At 56.8% G+C, this 21631-nt stretch overlaps 1 protein-coding gene across 2 annotated transcripts in view; it reads right to left on the bottom strand.

The window, feature by feature from the left end:
* The window catches only part of CUEDC1 (CUE domain containing 1), an 83572-nt gene that overhangs the window by 1963 nt on the left and 59978 nt on the right, over positions 1-21631 (bottom strand). The window contains exons 2-10 of one of the 2 annotated variants that reach the window (XM_081585298.1): positions 19163-19707; positions 15065-15192; positions 9663-9789; positions 8765-8957; positions 7683-7766; positions 5840-5911; positions 5015-5108; positions 3625-3686; positions 1744-1814 (exon numbers count right to left, since the gene is read on the bottom strand). In XM_081585298.1, the coding sequence (XP_081441424.1) occupies positions 1747-1814; positions 3625-3686; positions 5015-5108; positions 5840-5911; positions 7683-7766; positions 8765-8957; positions 9663-9789; positions 15065-15192; positions 19163-19501 (1167 nt within the window). In that variant the 5' untranslated portion in view covers positions 19502-19707 and the 3' untranslated portion in view covers positions 1744-1746. The remainder of the gene's footprint in view (positions 1-1743; positions 1815-3624; positions 3687-5014; positions 5109-5839; positions 5912-7682; positions 7767-8764; positions 8958-9662; positions 9790-15064; positions 15193-19162; positions 19708-21631) is intronic. The other variant, XM_081585299.1, reaches the window with a different exon arrangement.

The following is a 21631-nucleotide window of genomic DNA, read 5'->3' as shown; positions in this document are numbered from 1 at the left end:
AGAGCCCACAGCGGTGAGCCAGGTGACGCGAGGGCCAGGGCAGTGATGAGAGGGATAAGGAGAGAGACAAAGCAGGGAAGTCGGGAGGAGGGGACTGTCTGGCTTCAGTGAGTAGACACCCGGGGCCAGGAAGACCGTGGTGGGCACAGCAGGGGCTGTGGAACAGATCTGGAGAATCAACATGGAGAGTCAGGCTTTGGAGCCAACCGCACACAAGTGTTGCCGTCAAAGAGGCTGGTGGCGTGGCTGGGGAGAGTTGGGGGTAGGGAGACTTTGAGGAGGGTCAAGAGCAGAGCTGCCAGGAGAGCTGGGGGCCCAAAGGCACACACAGAAGCAACAGCAGAGAGAAAGGGGGCCTAGGATTGCTGGGGCCACAGGAGGCCACGGGGAGACCACGGGCACAGCGTGCAGAAGACAGCACCAGAGGCGGATCGGTCAAAGGCCCCGAGCAGGCAGGTGATGTGAGTCAGTCTGGTGGGTGCAGGGGGGCAGCCAACCCACCATGGGCGAATGAGTCAATCTGGGGGTGGGGGGGCAGCCAACCCACCATGGGCAAAGGAGGATGCAGCTTCTCTGCAGGTTGGATGGTTCAAAGCATATTGAGGACTCCTGGCTTTTAAGATGGGAAGCAGGGGGGTATAGGCTTGAGGACGGAGCTAGAAAGGGAAAAGGTGGACTGTTCAGGAGAGAAATAAGTGATGAGCAAGCTCCTGACAGGGGGTGGCTTTGGGCCAACAGGAAGGACATGGCAGTAACATTGTGTGGGAAGGGGGTCCTTCCCCTGGCTGGGTTTGTTGTTTTTTCCAGCATTCCAGATGACAGGGACGTGAGGCTGCAGTAACACGGGTGAGGAAAGCCTCAGAGAAGTAGGGGTGTGAAGGTGCCTGATGGAGGGTGTAGTGGCGAGTCAACTGCACGTGAAGGCCAGAGGCCCAGGCTGAGGACAGAGGGCCCCGTACTGCCCCTGGCTGCGTCCTCCACACTCTGGGACCAGCACAGCAACAGGGGCAGGGTGGGCAGGCAGCCTCATGGTGGGGGAGGCATGGGAGGAGGGGCTGGGTCCACCAGCCCTGGGGGAGGCGTCGGCATCCCCTGGTCCTCCCCCTGGGATGGGCCTGGGGGAGGCATCAGCATCCTCTGGTCCTCCCTGGGGATGGTCCTGGGGGAGGCGTCAGCATCCCCTGCTCCTCCCCGGGGGATGGCCTAGGGGAGGGGTGGCATCCCCGGGGATGGTCCTGGGGGAGGTGTCGGCATCCCCTGGTCCTTCCCCAGGGATGCACAGGAGAAGAGGAGGAAAACCAGCCTGCAGGCCCAGGGCTCCATCCAGAGACAGAGTTGCCTTGAGACAGAGCTCTCCTTATCGCCTCCACCACCGAAGCCCAAGCCGGCAAGAGAGACAGTGTGGGTTCGGCCGGCGTGAAGCCATCTCTGCTTTCTCACACTGTTCTGAGGGTGCTCTGTGTGTCCTGCACTTCCTTCTCAACCATGCTGTCAATGATTAAAGGTCAAAGCTGGTTTTTTGTTTCCTGTTCCTAGTATCTGGCACAGGCAGATGTGACCATCTTTTGTCAAATGAATGAATAACGGAGAAAATGCAAACAATGAGTTCCCCTGTCACAACACCAAGGGGAAGAACCCGGGCCCTGCAGCATCTAGATGCCTGAGCCTGCCGCCCACCCCCACCCTGGGGAGACGGCCGGGGTGTGCGGCCGGCAGTCCTGGGCAGGGCGCCCCGGGCCTTACCTCCTACTGTCCTTCCTTGAGCACTTCCTCCACCACGGGCACCTCCTGTCGCCTTCCCCGGAAGTCTTCATCTGAAACGCAGAGGAAATGACCTCAGCCTCCCCACTCAGGCACGTCCCCTAGGCTGGGGAGGACAGCTGACCCCGCTCTCTCCACCACGGTGGCTGAAGCACATGCTAACCCCTGGGGGTCTGGGGAGAGGTAGCTACAGATGTGGGGTCAGGACCCCTGCCTGCTGCTCTGTCTCCATCTCTGAGCTCTGAGAACTTAGGCAAGTTCTTCCCTCAGTTTCCTCATCTATGAAATGAGATGGGGGACGCTGGACTGTCCAGATGACCCCCAAGCCCCTCTAGCCCTTGTTTCTGGATGTCTCCTGACCACCGAGGGGCCCTTCTACTCTGAGGCACCAGAACCAGGGCTCAGCTGTGGGCCCAGGGAGGTCTGAGGCAGTGTCTTCTGGCCCACATGCCATTGGGACGGACTGAATGAAGGTTGAAAGGCCTCTGGGCCCCAACACCGAAACTGCCCAGAGCACAGTTCTCAAGGCAAGGCCCTTCCATGTAGTTGGGCTTGTCTGTCCCCTCACACCCCACAGAATATTCCCCAGAAGCATCACCCGGCTCTCTGTGCTCCAGGTAAAGATCTACGTGGAGACATGGCTGGGCCCCTGTTCAGAAGTGAAAGGAAAGGAGAGGCAATGGGCACCAAGTTCAGTTCAGTCGCTCAGTCACGTCCGACTCTTTGTGACCCCATGGACTGCAGCATGCCAGGCTTCCCTGTCCATCACCAACTCCCGGAGTTTACTCAAACTCAAGTCCATCGAGTTAGTGATGCCATCCAACCATCTTATCCTCTGTCGTCCCCTTCTTCTCCTGCCTTCAGTCTTTTCCAGCATCAAGGTGTTTTCCAATGAGTCGGTTCTCCACATCAGGTGGCCAAAGTATTGGAGTTTCAGCTTCAACATCAGTCTTTCCAATGAATATTCAGGACTGATTTCCTTTGGGATTGACTGGTTGGATCACCTTGCAGTCCAAGGGACTCTCAAGAGTCTTCTCCAACACCACAGTTCAAAAGCATCAATTCTTTGGCGCTCAGCCTTCTTTATGGTCCAACTCTCACATCAATACATGACTACTGGAAAAATCATAGCCTTTACTAGATGGACCTTTGTTGGCAAAGTAATGTCTCCACTTTTTAATATGCTGTCTAGGTTGATCATAACTTTTCTTCCAAGGAGTAAGCATCTTTTAATTTCATGGCTGCAATCACCATCTGCAGTGATTTTGGAGCCCAGAAAAATAAAGTCTGCCACTGTTTCCATTGTTTCCCCATCTATTTGCCGTGAAGTGATAGGACCAGATGCCATGATCTTAGTTTTCTGAATGTTGAGCTTTAAGCCAACTTTTTCACTCTCCTCTTTCACTTTCATCAAGACGCTCTTTAGTTCTTCTTCACTTTCTGCCATAAGGGTGGTGTCATCTGCATATCTGAGGTTATTGATATTTCTCTCGGCAATCTTGATTCCAGCTTGTGCTTCCTCCAGCCCAGCATTTCTCATGATGTACTCTGCATATAAGTTAAATAAGCAGGGTGACAATATACAGCCTTGACGTACTCCTTTGCCAGTTTGGAACCAGTCTGTTGATCCATGTCCAGTTCTAACTGTTGCTTCTTGAGCTGGCATAGTCGATGAAGTGGGACCAAGTTGGGGGGACCAATTTCTTTGGGTTACCTGCTCACCAACCCTGATACGTGTCCTACAGTTGGGAGTCCCCGCCCTGACAGGCTGGGTTCACCTGTGAAACACCCAGGCCCTACTCTTGGAGGACTACCCATCATAGGCAACTCAAAGCTCCAGCCTCCCTGCCCTCTCTACCTTACCACAAGCATGGCCCTCCACGTCATCCAGGAGATTGGCCGTCGATGCCGCAACCCCCAGCCTGCTGGCCGTTCAGGAAAACTGTCCCAGGGATCAGTGGGCACTGCCTTGGGGCTCCCAGGCCTCCCCACTCCCTGGCCCTGGCCTTCTACCTCCCAGCCAGAGCTCAGGAGGCCTCCCTCACATCAGCCTTATCCCCTGCCAATGCCCCAGTACCTCCCACAGGCTCCTTTTCTGGGGGTCAACTGAGTAGCAGGCTCTGACTCTCTCCCCGGCTCCCATCTTTGGGGACAACTTTCTTTCTGTTCTCCTTTGTCTGCTCTGGTGTCCCAGAGGATAAGGAGTTTGCCTGCAATGCGGGAGACCCGGGTTCGACCCCTGGGTTGGGAAGATCCCCAGAGAAGGGAATGACTGCCCACTCCAGTATTCTTGCCTGGGAAATCCCATGGCCAGAGGAGCCTATCGGGCTACAGTCCATAGGGTCGCAAAGAGTCACACACGACTGAGTGACTTCACTTCTTCACTTCATTGGCTGCTCAGCATCTAATATCCTGGGCCCTGTCTGATAAGCGTGGGTGGGAATCTGGGTAAAATTGTGGAAGGCCATATTTTCACTGGAGGAACCAAGAGTGAGAAGGCAGGACCAACACCTGTGAAACGAGGAGGTGGGAAGGTCTGTGGAGCAATTCAACTTAAGAAATTAGGGACGGAACGATACGGCAGCGCCGCGGGAGCCTCGGTCGGCCTCGGATAGCCTGTCCCCCGCAGTCCCCGCCGGCGGGCCGTCGCCCGCGTCCCCCGGGGCGCGGCGCGGCGCGCCCCGCCGCGCGTCGGGACCGGGGTCCGGTGCGGAGAGCCCTTCGTCCCGGGACACGGGGCGCGGCCGGAAAGGCGGCCGCCCCCTCGCCCGTCACGCACCGCACGTTCGTGGGGCACCTGGCGCTAAACCATTCGTAGACGACCTGCTTCTGGGTCGGGGTTTCGTACGTAGCAGAGCAGCTCCCTCGCTGCGATCTATTGAAAGTCAGCCCTCGACACAAGGGTTTGAAAAAAAAAAAAAAAAAAAAAGAAATTAGGGAAAGGTTTGCGGATTTCGATGGAAGAGCCAAGTTTTCTCCCAAGATGACCCCAGAGAAGAAGTTAAAAGGTGGTAGGACAACTTCTGAGCCTACAGCGGGTTGACACTGGCCTGCTCCCCACGCCTGGGGGTGGGGGTGGGGGTGTCAAGAAATGGCACCCAGAGATAAGCCTCCCTGTGGAGACGGCAGGGGGGCGAGAGAGGGCGCAGTCCCACTCCCGGGGCGGATGCGGCCTGAGAGAGCACAGCGCAGGGCTTCAGTGCCCTTTGCGTCCACCGCCGCCGCCACCCAGAGCCAGGCTGGAAAAGGATACGACTGATGCTTCAGCAAGTGTTTCCTCTTTGACTTCCTCATCTTGGTCTTCTCCGAGAAGGCCCTGGCCAGCTCAAACAGCTTTCTCCGGGTGGCTGGGGACAAAGAGGCCTGTGAGCCGGCAGCCCCCAGGACCGGGGCGGGCTGGTGGGAGAGGTACTGCAGGGGCAGCTCAGGCCCCGCCGCCTGCAGCAGACATCCAGGTGCTCCTCCTGGCCCCGCTGGGACAGACAGCCATGCATCTGGGCTTTCTCTCCAGCCACCTCCCCATCTCCCCACCTCCACCTCCAGAGCTGGTTCTGGGATGTCCATGACTAATCCAAGACTCTCTCTGAAATGGGGCCTGAGGGCATGGCAGCCTCATTCACGGGTGGCTGTGTATCTGAGGGGATAGAGAGGGATGAGAAGGCGTGCCCGGGCTGGCGGGCCTCCGCGGGAAGAGGCCACTGACTCGGTGGGCCTCCCACCCGCAGAAAGTGGACCGAGCTTGGCCTCCGCACTCGGTTGGCCCCAGCCAAGCAGTCGCCTCAAAGCACAAAGAATGTGAACTCTAAAGTGAGGTGGGGGGGGGGTGGGACGTGGTCCCAGTACAATATCATTTTTCTGCAGACAGCTGGCTCAAGAGGATTTAAAACTTAATTTGTATCCAGACTCAGCTGCACAGGGAAGTAAGGCAGGGAAGCGAAGGGAGCCAGTCAGTGATTAAAATGTCACTTTGGTTCACCAAGAATCAGCAGGCATTAACAATGCCGGGTGGCTCCCTCCCTCCCGGGAAGCCACAGGCCTGTTTGGGAACAGCTGGGGAGGGGGCATGGGCCAGACTCACATTTTCCCATGTGTTTCAACTTGTCCCTGAATAAGGCATCTTCAGACACAGCGGGGTTGGCGTCGCTGTTTCCTGGAAGGGGGAAGACATCTCTGAGGGCCAACTGGAGAGGGACAGTGCCCTGGTGGAGGCCCGAGGCGGCGGTCAGGACTGTCCCCCAGGACAGGGGCTCAGGTGAGGAAGGGAGCAAAGAGAGGGCTTCCTCCCTGACCCGGAGGGAGCTGCAGGCAGGGAGTCACACTACGCTTCAACGAGCATTTGCTTCCTTCCTCATCCAAGTCTCACTTTCCCCTTTTCTGTAAAAACTGTGTGTGGAGGGCCGGCTCCCAGGGGCTCCCAACTGTCTGCTCCTCTGACCACTTCGTGTCCCGCGAAGGCCTTTGGGAGCTTGAAATCAGCCCTGATTGGAGTGTTCACACCACAGAAGCTACCAGATGCTAAGCACCAGGGCTTCCCCCACACCCCTATGGGCTGTTGAAAGTTCACCTGCACGTGGCCGGCTGGCCTGCATCCTGACGCGGTGTGAGGATTAGCACGGCAATGGAAGCAGGCTCAGGGCACACAGCAGGCACCCGCCATGGGGATGCCCTTCTCCCCCGGCCAGGGTCCACCTCTCCATGAGCCCCCCAGACACGGAGTTTCTGACTCATTAGACCATAAGCAGAATGAGAATGGGGCGAGTCCCTAAGTCAGAATCCAGCCAGCCAGCCAGAGTCTCCCGGATCCCTCAGCACCCACCTGGGTCCCTCACTGTCCTCCTAAGGCCCCCACACTAATCCCGAGTCACCTTGTCCACTAAGTCCCTGTGAGTCATTCTGATCCATCTCAGCCGTCCTGGTGTCTATGGTTAATTCGGGATCAAGGACATGCGGCTGCCGTTAAACCCCCTGCTGCACATCTGGTGGGGCCTAAGCTCCCAGCTTGTTGCTTATGAATCAGTTCCACGGGATTTTCTCTCTCCAGGCTGGGATCAACTGAGTTCCCCCTCCTGCTGTCCCCCTCCCCGACTCCACCACTCAATGCAAGATCTGTTTGGGGCAAAAGCTGTACCTTCTTTCTCTGAGGCAGGAGGCCCATGTGTGTGTGGCGGGCACTGGCTGACCAGGGGCCACTGTACATACACACACAGAATCCAGATGCCGAGAGCGGAACCAGGGCTCTCGAGGGGTCCCCAGCTCCAGCTCCACCCCCATCTGTGCAGCCCAGTAGCCTGCTGTCCACCCGGGGCCCTCCTTAGCCGCTCGGGCAATTCTTGCTTCTCACCATCTTGTATATGAAACTTTCAAAATTCTCTTCCTCCAACACTAAGGCAGGGCCTGGCCCGGGAGGAGATATTCCCCAGCTACCAAATGAATGAATGAACCTTTCCCAGATGGATCCTCCCTCTCCCCCAGCGTGTGCTTGCTATAATTAACAAGTGTGTCCTCAGCTCTGCTGGTTCCGGCTCCGTGTTTCTTGGAGGCATCTCCTGCACTCCCCACAAGACCATAAGCTCCCCCGGGGCAGCGCCCCGGTCTCTGAGTCCCTTGCCACCCCCAGCACCCCAAGGGACATTATGTGGCATGCTGTGTTCCCTTCTTGCCCAGGCTTCAAGTGTCTCTAAGAAGTGGAGCCAGTCTGAGGGCTGGCCCCAGGTGAGGGCTCCAGCAGCCGTCGGGTTGGCAGGAACCAGGGCTGCCCTACAGAGGGGCCCCGTCTCATCCCTCAGGGTGTATGATGATAGGGGCAGAACTCTCCTCTGCAGCCTGTTCCCCACCCTCTCTCCAAACTCCAAATATGCAGACACCCCGGGGCGTGAGCCCCCTACACCCTCCAGGCCTCTCTCTCAGGAAGGCAAAGTTACCTGGGACCGGAGAGGGAAAGTCAAAGTCATTTCCCACGGCCACGCTGCTGGATGTAGATTTCTGGGACTCGTATTTCAGTCGGTCTGGAAAAGGCCCACAGTCTGGTCAGGGGAGCTAGTTCCCACCTGGGGGCTACCTGAGCTGAGAGAATCACTCACACATACAATATGTGCACACGCGACACCTATGCGCTCTCAAAGAACCAGAAAGCACTGCCCTGACAGCTGCCTGGAATGTCAGAATGTCAGAATTACAAGGCCTTGAGAAACAGGATCGTCCAGCCCTTCATCTAAAAGGAAAGGCCTGGAGACCCCCAGCATCTTTACTGCAGAGCTGAGACCAGACTTTCCCCTGCACACCATGCTCCTGACCAAAACACACTGCCAGTCACACACACATGTACACACAACACTCCTCTCCCACAGGCCCCTCGCTGTACCCCACCCCAAACCTTCCCACTCTAAAGGGGGAAGGCAGCCAGGCTTGGGGGAGTAGGATCCTTGGCCCAGAGACAACCCATACACCCCCAAACCCTCCAGAGTTCCTGCTCTAATGTCCTCTGCTCAGGCAGGAACGCACCCACCTACCCAGTCCCTCTACTGCTGGAGCTCCAGTCACACAGGGTAGACGCCAGCGCCTGGCACAGCGCAGAAGTGCGGGTGTGGGGGGCAAGGAGGGGCAGAGCTCAGAGGGCGCCCCTCTCTCCTGCTAAGTCCTGGTGACTCAGGTCCCTGTGAGCAAAACTCTGCTTCCCAGGTGGCGCTAGTGGTAAAGAACCTGCCTGCCAGTGCAGGAGACGTAAGAGATGCGGGTTCGATCCCTGGATCAGGAAGATCCCCTGGAGAAGGGCAATGGCAACCCGCTCCAATATTCTTGCCTGGAGAATCCCATGGACAGAGGAGCCTGGCAGGCTACAGTCCACGTAGTTGCAGAGTTGGACGTGACTGAGTGACTGACAGTTTCACACTTTCACCAGGACAACTCAGCAGCACAGAGGCCACCTCCAGCTCAGGGCCCCAGGCTAAAGCCGACACCGCCCCGCCTTAGCCTGGAGCGGCTGCAACACCCCCCAGGACACCACCTCTCTCCAGGGCAAGCAGGAAGTCACGGTTGCGCTGCAGCTCCTTCATGAACTCCTCATTCTGCAAGAAGAGCGCAATCCTCTCGTCCTCCAGGTACTGCTTCCAGCGGCTCTCCTGGTCCCGGGACTCAGGCCCTGCCATGGGGGGCAGGCTGCCCTCTGTGCTCACGAGCTTGGAGCCCCTGGAGGTGGCCTGAGGAGGGGAGCAAGCATGTGGACCGCCTACTCACAAGGGCGTGTGCTGCGCCAACACCCATGTGCAAGGGGGTACACGTGTCCTTCCCAGGATGCTGCAGCTACGCCCTGTGGCCAGGACCTCCTCTACCCAGATTGAGTTGTTAGGCAAGACCCAAGTTTACAGACCAGAGCCCTCTCTGCTGAGGAAGCATCAGGGGCTTAAGAACTACTCCCCACCTCCCCAGCTTGGCACCTTGGACCTCCCCACCAGCGTTCCCTTCATCAAAACCTGAATAGTCCTGAAGAGTGATCTTCAAATAGCTCAAGGTCCCCATACTCATACTTTCCTTGTCCTGGCCGTCTCAGAGGAGACCGCTTGCAAGGGCCAGCCTCTGGGGAGAAGCACCCTGGCCCTTTCCCAGGGAAGGAAGGAAGGAAGGTGCTCTGCCTTTCTACCACTGAATGACCCTCCACCCCAGCCCCCGCACCCCTCCTGCCAGCCTAGGGTGATGCCGGCCGCCAGAGAGCATCCTCAGGGCAGTCCCCTTCCTGAGTGGAAGGGGAAACCCTATAGGCCCCAATGGGAAGGAGGCTTTTGGTTCAGCCTTCTTTTCCTACCACCCCAGGGCAGCTTAGCCTGGGCTTAAAAGTCAGGGAGGGTCAGAGACTGGCGCGAACACAGAGACGCTGCCCAGGCTGGGGGCAGGGGGACCCCCGTTACCTGTATGCTGTCCAGCTGCTGGGGCAGGATGCGGAGAAAGTCTTCGGGGAGGTTGCCCAACAGTGGGGGGTTCCAGTTCTGATAGCGCCTCTGGCTGGAAGGGGGCACGGAGCCCAGCACATCGATGCTGGAGGGTGATAGGTGAGGATGAGGAGGGAACAGTCAGGCCCAAACACAGGTGTCCCGGCCCATCACACTGGGATCCTGCTCAGAATGGCACCCGTGTGCCCAAGCTTCCCGCCGCCTCCAGCACAGAAGCCCAGCCCTCCATCTCCCCTCTCACCCAGGCCTTGGCTGACTCCTCGCCTCTGGGCCTGGACACCTACTGTGCCAGACACTCACTGCTTCCAGCCACCCAGTGTCTGCAAGGTCTCTGGGCCTAGGGGCTTCCCCGGTGGTCCAGGGGCTAAGACTTCACCTTCCAACGCGAGGGGTGCAGGTCCGACCCCTAGTCAAGGACCTAAGACCCCACATGTGTCTTGCCTAAACAAACAAACAAAGGTCTCTGGGCCTAGAGAGGTCTGCGTTCGCGGAGCTCATGTTGGGTGTTGTGGATCTGGACACGGATGCAGAGGTCATAGCCCTTCAGCTTCTATCTCTAGCATCCAGCGTAACACGAGCTCCTGGGTGCTGAGTGACAGGTGTGCTCCCAGTGAACAGACACCCAGAGCGGCCGACAGCCCCGCCCTCCCCAGTGTCGGTTTGCTGGGATCAGGGGACCCGGGGACACCAGGGTCCCTAGAGGGCAAGCAGACCCAGGCTCCAGACCTGGTGGGTGGTCCCGGGGGAGACCTTGTCCCCTGTGGGGCTGTCCCCTCATCTGCCAACCGCTGCCCCCCTGCCCAGGTGCGTGGGAGCCCCTCATGAGGCTGCCTTGAACAGCAAGCTGGAAAGGCACGTGGAGGGTGGGACCAGCAGGGGCTGTTCTCCTGGCTGCGGGCAGAGTCCACAGTGGGGGCGGGGGGGGACAAGGAAGGATGCTGTGGGCACGTGCCCGCCCTGACCCCCGGCCTCCTGCCCCGCCGTCCAGGCCCGAGGGCGGCCTGGGGCTGGGCCAGGAGCTCCCCGTGGCTCCCAGGCGGCCTGCAGCGTGGCAACCGCAGAACACGTGTTCTGCTGAATCAGGAAAATGACACACAGCGGAGGCAGGCGAGGGCAGGGCCGGGGGTGGCAGGGGCCGCTCTCGCGGGGCCTGGCTTTGATTTGGTCTCCAACTCCAGGAATCCCGCCCGCCCACTCACTGGAGGGGAGCTTTTCCGGGCTGCCACTGATGATGGAAATAACTTCCTTTCCTTTTCTATTTTGGGCGGGTGGCCTGGCGGCCCAGGGGGAAGGGCGGGGGTGGCAGCAGACAGGATAACAAGCTGCTAAGTGCGTGGTGGGAGCGAAGCTCCAGACGGCAGCCAGGGAACCCTGGGCCCCTTTCGCTATACAGACACAAGAACGTTCCAGAGGGGTGGGGGGCGGGCCTGCATCACAGCCCGGGACTCCAAATCCCAGGCACATTTCCTGCTCCATCACTCCTCTACCTCCCGTCAGGGTTGGTAACTTCATTTTGCTCCAAGGGCCAGACCACCCCCCACCCCCCACCCACCCCACTCCTGGCACCCGGGAGAAATCGCCTCCAGTCTCACCACCCTTCCTGTGGTTTCAGGGTCCTCACTGGGACATGGGTGCCCACTCCAACGCAACCACACCCAGAGTCACCCAGGAAAGCCCTGAAAAGAGCCCCCCAGAGTTGCAGCTGGCCCCCTGGAGCCATTTGTTACTGAGAACCCAAGTGGGGAGTGGGACAAGGAGCTGGAGGCTGAGGGTCCCTCGATGCTGGGCCCACGGTCCTGGAGGAGGGGGTGGGCTGAGCCCCCTGCCCTGGCTCGGGCTGAGATGAGGTCAGCCCACAGCTTCGAGAGCCAGCGGGGGCCCTGAGCACAGGCGGCCCAGGCAACCCCATTGTGGTCGGAAAGGAATGTCAGAAATGAGCTGAGAGGCAAATTAAAACTTCCAAGGCTGTAATTTCAACAGAAGAACAGCAGGTGGCCCGTGAGGAGGGGTGCTCCGGACTTCAGAGCCAGGCTTTCATTCAGGAGAAAGAGGCAAGGACAGGCTGGGGGAAGGAAAGGAGAGGAAAGGCTGGGAAGGCTCTTCTGGCCCAGAGTTTCTGCCTCCGCACCCAGAACTAGAACTCGAGTGCCAATAGATTCAGACCCCCCCAGGCTTACCCGAAGAATATGAGAGCCCAGAAGGATTTCGGCGACAAGCCTTCCAAGCAAGATTTCTGGTAAAGGCAAGGAGGCCGAGATGGGGTCAGGCCTGTCCCAGGGCATACAAATTATCCTGGTGAAACCTGGGCCCAGGGGTCCCGGCATTCCAGGCATGGTTCCTGCTTCTCTGCGCCCCAGAAGTTCGCAAGCCCTGCTCCACCTTTGGTCTCAAGGCAGTCCAGTGACTGGAGGTGGCAGGAAGGAGCCAGGCCATTCCTGCCCCCCCAACCCCCCCCCCCCAACTCAACTCTGACTGCCCTCAGCAGCCAGAAGGAGATGCTTAAGACACTAACATGATCCCGCCACCCTCCTGCTTGAACCCCTGGGTGCAGGATAAGGTCAGAGCTCCTTGGAAAACACACGAGGGCTTCCACTGTCTGCTGGCCTCTCAGCCTCACCAGGCCTTTTCACACTTCCTGGAGTTCTCTCTGATGGTCCCGTCTCCTGCCTCCGCTGTTGCCTTTGCCTGGAATGCCCTCCTGTCCTCCACTTCGGCAGATTACAGCTTGGACATCAGCTCCTCTAGGCTGCCTTCGCTGTACCCTACCCTGTGTCTATACCCGCCCTCAGACTCCGATCTCCTTGGGAGGTCCAGGAAGCAGAGTCCTCGTCTCTGTATCACACATAGTTCAGCACCTGCCCGCTTCAGATAGCTCCTAAAAGCTAGAAATGCAGGTCCCGGATGGAGAGACTGCATGAGGCCCTGGGGGTGGGGGTAGGGGGTGGGAATCTGGGCCATCTGGGCCTAGCAGGGCCAGCCCAGAGCAAAGCGGCAGGTGTGCAGAGGTGGGGCCTGACTCTTCTGAACACCAGCCTCTGGGGGCAGCCTTCAGAGCTGACTTCAGAGGCCCGCTGTGCAGCTGGGGTGGGACGTCTGCTAACACGTCTGGTTCATACCTGGGCCAGTGCTAAGTGCTCCCCACACAGCATCTCATTCAACCCTCACCAGAGTGCTGAGATGGGAATGAGTGTTCCCATTTCACAGATGAGGCAAATGGAGCTCAGAGAGGGTAAGCAGTGAGCCAAAGGCACCTCAAGAATCAGGAGTTAGACGGCTGAGGGAGGGGGAGGTGGAGAGAATACAGCCTCTGTCTGACTCCACAGCTCACAGGCTCTCTTCCCTGGATCCACTCCCAGCCCAGCAAAGCCTTCCTTTCCAGGTCAAGCCCCTGAACTTCAGGCAAGGGCAGTAGCTCGTCCAAAGTCACGGGGTGTGAGTGAGGCTGCCGGAGCCTTGGTCTAGTGCAGAGGTCGTTTCGTCCCCCACCGGGGCTCCTATCACTAGGCTGCATGACCTCTGCCCTCCTCTACCCACGATACCTGGGGAGGGGGAGAAGGATGCAGCTAGGATATCTGTGCCAGGTTTACAGCGGAATGCTGTCTCTGATGGGCTAAGTTTTCCCTTCTGAAAAATAGGTAGAACTATTCTGCCTAATAGAAACTTAACTATTTTTTTTTTTGCAAAAGCATCTTGGAATATTAAAAAAATGTCAAAGGAAAATCATTTAGCCCTGGGCACCGTGACCCATACTGGGCTGCAAGTTCTACCAAGATTTCACCCAGACTATCCACTTATGCCTCCCTCATTACAGCCTCAGCTCTGCTTCTGTCCCTGACTTCAAACAATGCTCCCCACCCCAACAATTTCACAGGCCACTGTCAGCTCCCTGAGCTACAATCACAGAGGTTTTTCTCATTAGGGGATGACAGGACACAGCAGGGGATGGTGTTTATTGGCTCTAGAGTCAGAATGACCTGGGTTCAGGTTCGAGCTTTGTAGTCTTAGGGAAGTTATGAAACCTCTCTGGGGCTCAGTTTCCTCATCTATAAAATGGGGACGACACCAGTGCCTACCTCACAAGTTGTCAGATGGTTTGAATGCCATGGTATAGGTAAAGAACCTTGCCATTTTCTGGCATTTGAAGGGTGCTTAATAATGGCAGTTGCTATTGTTAGCTATGCCTGTATGATCATAAAGTTTTCCACTACTACTGCCTGGGACTCCCAGGATCCCCAGAAGGCAAGATCCACTGGAGCAAGTCTCCTGTCCCATCAGGCCCCCCCAGCCCTCCCCATCCCAGGCCTCAGTCATTCTCAGGATGAGCAGCTCCAGGACAAAGAGAAACCTGGGCTCCAACAGCCACCTCAAATGCTTGTTGTTGTTTAGTCGCTAAGTCATATCCAACTCCACAACCCCATGGACTGCATGCGGCCCATCAGGCTCCTCTGTCCATGGGGTTTTCCAGGCAAGAATACTGGAGTGTGTCATTTCCTTCTCCAGGGGATCTTCCCAACCCAGGGATCAAACCCGAGTCTTCTGCATTGGCAGGCGGATTCTTTACCACCGGAGCCACCAGGGAAAGTGTGTTAGTTGGTCAGTCGTGTCCGACTCTTTGTGACCCCATGGACTGCAGGCTGCCAGGCTCCTCTCTCCATGGGATTTCCCAGGCAAGGATACCGGAAGCCCCACCTCAAATGCAGAGCCCAGAAAAACAAGCACTTCAGAGACCAGCTTCATTTTAAACTTCTAAATTACAGAGTCCTTGACCTGGAAAAAGTCTCCAGGCACATAGCAGTCTACTGTTCTGCTTCCGATTACCCTAGTAAGAGAGACTTACTTGCTCTTACTGCTTAAAAATCCCCACAATCTCCCTAGAACCCCAAATATCCATGTCATTGATTATTGATGACTGTCTGGGAGTGAGCGCTGTGATGAAGAGGATTCTGAGGTTCCGTCTTACCCGAGCAGGCAAGAGCACGGTGATCAATCAGTGATGTTTGCCGTGGGCACAGGAAGGGAAGCGTCAGTACAGCTTCCAGGTGTCTGTCATCCCCACTCTGCGTCTCCCTCGACTATAAACTCCCAGAAAGTGAAGGCTGAGCCTTGTTTAACTCTATGTCCTGCCCGGTGTTCAGCATAGCGCCTAGCCCAGAGTAGGAAGTTAGTGGATGTCTGTTCTTGGAATCCTTAGAGCTTGAAAGTTCTCCTTGGGTTCTAGCTAAAGCAAGTTTTGCTGCAGTAGAAGCCTGTTTTGGGTGTAATACAGAGGGACCCAGCCAAGCTGCCGTCTGGGATTGCTGCACTCAACCCAACCCCCATCCTCTTGCCCCTTGCCTTGCACTCTGAGGGGAGATTCTTACCGGGGAGGTGGAGTGGGGGGAGCCAGGGGGTAAGGCCTGTCCAACACGTGCATGTGGTAGGCAGGTGGGGAGTACACAGGTGGGGGCTCCTCATCAGAGCTATCGGGTTCCAAGGTCCTCTCCAAAATCTGCATCAGAGACAACAAAGAAAGAAATATTAACAACCCTTCCTTGAACTGAAATAACATGTAGACAAAAAATCAAGTGTGGGCGATGTGTAGTCAGGGAACTCCACTACTGCTTGTGGGAGTGGAAAGTGATACAACCACCACTCTGCAAAACTGTCTGGCTTCCTGCACTGGCACTCAGCACATGGGCTACCTCTGAGCCCACAATTCCAACACACACAGCAGACGTGAATGCACATGTCCCCAGAGGAATGCTCAGAGCCATCCAAGTAAGGTTCAAAACCAGGCAAAACAACTTCACAGGGCTCGCAGTTGGAGCAGTGTGACCTCTGGGGATGGGGAGGCTGAGAAGGGACATAAGGGGGATTCCAGGCTCTGCTGATGCTTCTTTATCCAGGTGCTGATGAAACTTCACTGAGCTGCCAATTGTGCCTTGTGGACTCTTCTCTTCGTGTGTTACTTTTGGTAAATACCTTTATCATTCCTATCCTCTCTCAAAGAATTTCCACATCGATTAACTCACCTTAAGCTCAAACAACTTGGCAAAGTAGGTTATGGATCATCACCCCCATTTTACAGATGAGGAAACTGAGGCACAGGCTGACTGATGAACACAGCAAAAGCCACACACTGTTTCTAGAACTGAGTCTCTAACTTGGATGTGGTGTCTACAGCAGGAGTCTCTCATTCGGACACAATGCCGCCACACCCAGGTTGGATTCTCAGGGCAGAGAGCAGAAAAGTGAGGGCCCAGGCCCTTCCTCGTGGACTCCTCTCCTCATCCAGGAGCTAGAGAAAAGGGGCAGCTGAGGCCAAAGGCTGGCCAAAGGCCAGGCTTCCTACTGCATGGACTGATCTGAACCCTTCCCCAGAGGAGTCTGGAGCTGGAGGAAGCCACCAATCTGGAGAGCTCAGGTCACACAGTCCCCAACCCAGCCCTTCCCCAGCTCTGTGCCTATCTCACCTCCAAGACCAAAGGACACATGAAGGGCTCAGAGGCTGTCAACTGGCCCCAAATTTGAATCCCAAGTGAGTCTGCAGAAGTCACCACCAAGATGCCTCTGCACGTCCCTGCCCACGCCCAGCCATTCTCAGGCACCCAGTCTCAACAGGGACACCATGGCGGGTGGGGGGGTGGGTGAGCAAGCACGCACACATACACACACTGCCTCATGTTTTGGAAGGCATCTGTGCTCAGCACCGTACCACCATCGCACACACACTGCCACGCTTTGTATACACCCAGCCAGCCTGACCCAAGGAGGCCTCCTGCTCTGGAATGCACTAACGTTCTTTCCTTTGAGGCGGAAAGTATTTAAACAGATGCTTTTGCAGGAAAAAAAAAAAGGCAGTAGCTGCCTTTCGGGCCACTGCTCTCCTTACCCCCAATTTCCACAAGAAAAGGAGAGCGAGCAAGAACACCGTAAGATCCAGCCCTGGTCCCTGGCACACCACGGCTCTAAGGGACGGGGCCCACAGGCCAAGCCCACCGCTGCCCCTCAGTGGCCAGCCTGCCCGCCCCCCCCCCCGAAGCCGGTCTGAGTCAGATGCATGAGGAGGGGCAAGTTCCGAAGTAGCTGTTCCCAAAAGGAAGTGGCTGGGGGTCCCTCTGACTGAGGTCTGCAGCAGTTGCCCCTCAGGCCTCCACAGCCCGCCGCACAGGAGGGGGGTGTGAGGCCTTTCTCCTCAGCCACTCCTGCCCCTTAGTGCGGCCTCCAGGGGCTACAAGAACCAGACGCCCATCAGAGGCTCCTGGAGCAGGATGAAGTGAGAAGGCAGACAGCAGGCCAGGCACACTCCCGAAAGGCTGACCCCCAGTCTTCGGGGAGAAGTAACCCCAGTCGTGTTTCTGACCTCCACTTTCCCCTCCCCCTGCAACCCCATGAGAGCCACAGTGAGGTTGTCCCTTTGGCTCTAAAGGTGATGAAGTTTTTGGTTCCATGGCCTCCTGGCTTAGCCCCGTGTGGGTGATGGATGCCTGCCAGGTGCTCTGGGGGCCAAGGTCCAGGCCATTTATCTGACAGGAGACATTTCTCTGTGGCAAGGATACCCCTCGGGCCAGCCCACCATTCATCAGCCCCCAGAGAGGGGGCTTTTTCCAGTCAGCAGTTATTGTCAGCCCAGCTGCTGCTCATAAATTTTCTGCAGCACTTTCCGCTGGCTCAGGAACTGCCTGCCGACGGGCCCACGCAGAGCTCCAAAGATGAGGGCTGGGGAAACAGCCAAGGGGGCTGCTGAGAAGGGGCTCCATCTGGAAAGCAAAATACTTAGAAAAACAGAAGCACACACAGCACAGGCCTACTATCGAGGGCATCAGGGGAGTTTTACACAGGGTCATGGGGCTGTGGGTGCCATGAACAAGGGAGGGGAAATACGATCCTACCTGCCAGGCTGTCAGGACAAATGAGACTGTGGAAGGGTCAGTGTTTGCAGAGAACTTTCCTTCCAGCTCACAATTAAAGGCGGTATCTGCAAACACACACACACACACACACACACACACACCTCCTCTTCGCAAAGAGGATCCACTGGCTGATCCAAGCAGAGCCAAGGTGTGCTCTCCCAGGAAAAGAGACTAAAGAAAGCCATGCAAAGACAGCAGCAACATTTAGTCATTCAACAAACACTCCCCGAGCGCCTGCTATGTCCAATGACTGCCCTGGGCACTGCAGGTGACACAGGGATGAGCCAGATGTCACTGCCCACAGAGCTTCTCCCCCACCCAGAGAGAAAGAATGCCCAGGCAGCACCCCGACAGGAGGAAGAGCGAGGGGGCTTTGCTTGGCAGGATGACTCTGATTAATGGAGAATGGCCACCTGCAGGTCTGTGTTCAGGACTGAGGCCACATCAGGGTCTAGGTTTCTCACTGTAAACGGGGTAATAACAATGCCACCTCATGAAGTGTATGAAGATTCGAAGCGATGATACATCTAAAGCATATAGGATGGTGCCTGGCCCAGGCTGGGACTCAGCAAAGAGAAGAGCTGAATCCATTTTGCTGGGTCGTTCCGTCTTATCCATGGCTATATGTGCTAGGTGCCCCTGCAGGCAGTGACCCTCTTCTCAAAGACTCCGGGGGCCACTACTGGGCCCAGGACTGAAGGTCCTACCAAGGATGGGAGGCCAGATGTGAACTCTTGGAGGGGTCAAGGAGGCCTGGCCACACCCAGCAGGTGGGCCAAAGCGGTGGGTGGGTCCCTTCTGCCCCAGCCACCTCCCTGGAGAAAGGAAACAACTGCTTGAGTATCCCTCATGCCTCCGTCAAAGGAACTGAACTCGCAAGTCTGATGGGTCACCTGTCTCCCGTGGTTCCTGCTGCTCTAGAACATTCTCCCTTCTTTGTCAGCTGCAAGGCCTCCTGCTCTCTGCTCACTCGAGGAACCTGACAGAGGTCCTGCTGCCAGCTCCTAAGGACTCCTGCTCTATTCTACCTCTGCACAAGCTGTTGCCTCTGCACACCTTTCCCTCTTCTTTACCCTTCCTCTGGCAGCCATTTCTTCCTCTCTGCTGCTTCCGTTCTCCCCATCTGAGCACTCACTCCTGTGGACTGCCACTGCCGGACACCTGCCTCTAGTCCTACTGGGACTGTGAGCTCTGATGAGGGCAGAAACTCTGTGCTGACCTAAGCGGATACCCAAAGACTCCAAACATACAGACCAGACAGCACCAGCCTGGAGAGGGGATTTGGTATTTTGGGGTGGGACCTACGTGTCTACATTTTGAATAAGCTCCTTGACTCTGATGACCCCTGACCCAGGGGCTAGCAAGTGCCTGGCACAGCCCTGAGAAGGTGCTCAGTATTTGCTGAGCGACTGCCTGATTTTTGCCCGGAAACCAAGGCCACTGGGCTGACTTGGGTACCAGTTTCCCCAGGTGGAACTCAGGCAGGAGTATAACTCAAGTCCTCTAAGAGGTTCAAACTAGTTGCTGGAGCTCCTGCTGAAGGATGGATCGGGGCCGCGCCCCTACCTCTGGGGGTATGCTGTCCTCTGAGTCGGAACTGTCCTCATAGACACCGCCCCCGCCCGCCTCCAGGTTCATCTGCAGCAGCTGGTCGATGGTGGCGTCCACGGCGCCGCTGTTGGCGCGCAGCACGCACTCGATGATGTCGTAGTCCATGTTGGGGAACATGGTCGTGAAGTCGTCCATGGCCTGGTTGAACTCGAGGCGGCGCACCTGGCGGGCCGGCCGGCTGTTGTTGAGCTCCTGCGAGGCGGTCGCGTCGGCCCCGGCCCCGCGAGCGCCCGCCGTGCCCCCACCGCCCCCACCGCCCCCGCCGCCGCTGCTCCGGCGGAACAGGCTGGTCATCTTGACAAGTCGCTGGGGGAGAATGTTTCCCGCCGGCGCCGAGCCCCTTCCCCCGGGTCCCTGCGCCGTGGCTGCTCGGAAACTCAGGCCCGCGCCGGGCGGGGCCCCCGGGTCAGGAAACTGGGGCACGGCATCCGTAGGGGGCTGGCGGCTCCGTCATCCACACCCGGGGAGCATCCTGGGGCCGGCTCCACGGACCATCCCACCTGAAACCGAGGGAGACAGAGTCAGCGGGAACGCAACCCACTCCAGCTCAGAGTGGTAAACAAGGAGGTTAGGGCGATTCCCTACCCCAGGGCCACGCCCTCGGGAGAACTGCTTCTTTCTGCTTTCTTTCCACCTATGGTAGTTGCACAGCTATAGCTCTTTTCCTAATTAACAAGGGCTTACATCCTACCTATTTCCCTACCGGTTAACTCATGACACCACTATGAGGTGGGTGCTTGGATCCCCCTTATGCAGATGGGAAAACTGAGGCACAGACATGAGAAAGTGGAGGAGGTGGGGATTTGAACCCAGGACTGTGGCCCCTGAGGGGCTTCACTGGTGGCTCAGATGGTAAAGAATCTGCCTGCAATGCCAGAGACGGGGTTCAACCCCTGGGTTGGGAAGATCCCCTGGAGAAGGGAATGGCAACCCACTCCAGTATCCTTGCCTGGAGAATCCCATGGACAGAGGAGCCTGGCGGGCTACAGTCCATGGGGTCGAAAAGAGTTGGACACGACTTGAGTGACTCACACTTTCACTTTTACTTCTTTCTGTGGCCCCTCAGCCACTGGTCTCAACCGTTACAAACACTGCCCAGCCCTCACAGGGACGTGACTGGGACACGTGGCTTCTGCACAGGCAGTGTCCCTGCTCTGGTCTCCAGCCCCATCTAGTCTCCTCTTGCCTCACCTCCCAGCCTCAGCGCCCCACCATCGTGCCTCCCGTTTTGCGCAGACCTCTGCGAAACCTGCAGCAGAACACCATGCAGCCCACTCAGAACCAGGTGTCAATCACTACCAAGGTCACATCACTGTTAGTGCCGTCAGCTGAGTGTTGAATGTGTTTAAAACCATCAAGTTCTGACTTTTCTCAGGCTTATCCCAGGATGACCAGTAATTTTGCTAATTGTAGAAAAGTGCCAGCTTTATTTTAAGGGACTGTTGCATCAAAGGATATTCCTAAGTCCTTCTCTAACACTTGGGGTCATCACCCTAACAGCTGATAGATAAACGCCAGTATGAGCAAAACAGTGCGAGGATCTTCCTCACCGTGATCTCGACAGTTAACTGATGATGGAAAGAAAACTAGACCAGAGGGTGTGGAAGGGGCAGTGGAAGTGCCCTCCCTCACCCCAAGGTCAGAAGACGCGTCCCTGACACTGGCTCCTTCTGTCCCTTTAGGTCAGTCCTCTCACCGGTAAAATAGGACTTCATACTGTCCCCCTATCCCTTCCAGTGCCACTGTGCTGAGATTTTTATCTCTTTCAGATCTCCACCTCCTCTGAGGGACGTGGGAATTGTCTGGGTCTCCTGTTCTGGGACTTGCTGGGTGGGTGTCTGCCTAGTCCCAGGGAGGTGGGTTGCATTCAAATCTAGAAGCACATGGGCCTCAGGCAGCCTCCCGACATTGATGTTACAGAACTATCATCACCTCCCACTCTAGTGTATCTGCATCTGGGCTTCCCCAGTGGCTCAGCGGTAAAGAACGTGGGTTCGATCCCTGGGTTGGGAAGATCCCCTGGAGGAGGGCATGGCAATCCACTCCAGTGTTTTTGCCTGGAAAATTCCATGGACAGAGGAGCCTGGTGGGCTACAGTCCATGGACCGCAAAGAGTTGGACACGACTGAAGCCACTGAGAACAGCACAGCACATACCTACATCTAGATACTTTTTTCTATGCATATACTACCATATGCATGAACTCATTTTACTCAAATGTGATCAAACCATAAATTCTACTATGCAACTTGTTTTTTTCCACTTAATAATTGATTGTAGCCATCTTCTTATCTCAGAACATAGAGATCTACTTCATGATTTTTAATGCCTGAGTAGGATTCTGATGACTGGGTTAAGTATGATTTATTATCCAGCCTCCTCCACCCCACTTCTTGCCTAGATGAGTGAGTCACAGCTCAGAGA

Source organism: Giraffa tippelskirchi, chromosome 3 (assembly GCF_054371585.1).
Source record: "Giraffa tippelskirchi isolate mGirTip1 chromosome 3, T2T-mGirTip1v1.2.pri, whole genome shotgun sequence".
Lineage (NCBI taxonomy): Eukaryota > Metazoa > Chordata > Mammalia > Artiodactyla > Giraffidae > Giraffa > Giraffa tippelskirchi.
The sequence above is the reverse complement of the archived record's forward strand: the minus strand, read 5'-3'. Positions and strand labels throughout refer to the sequence as shown.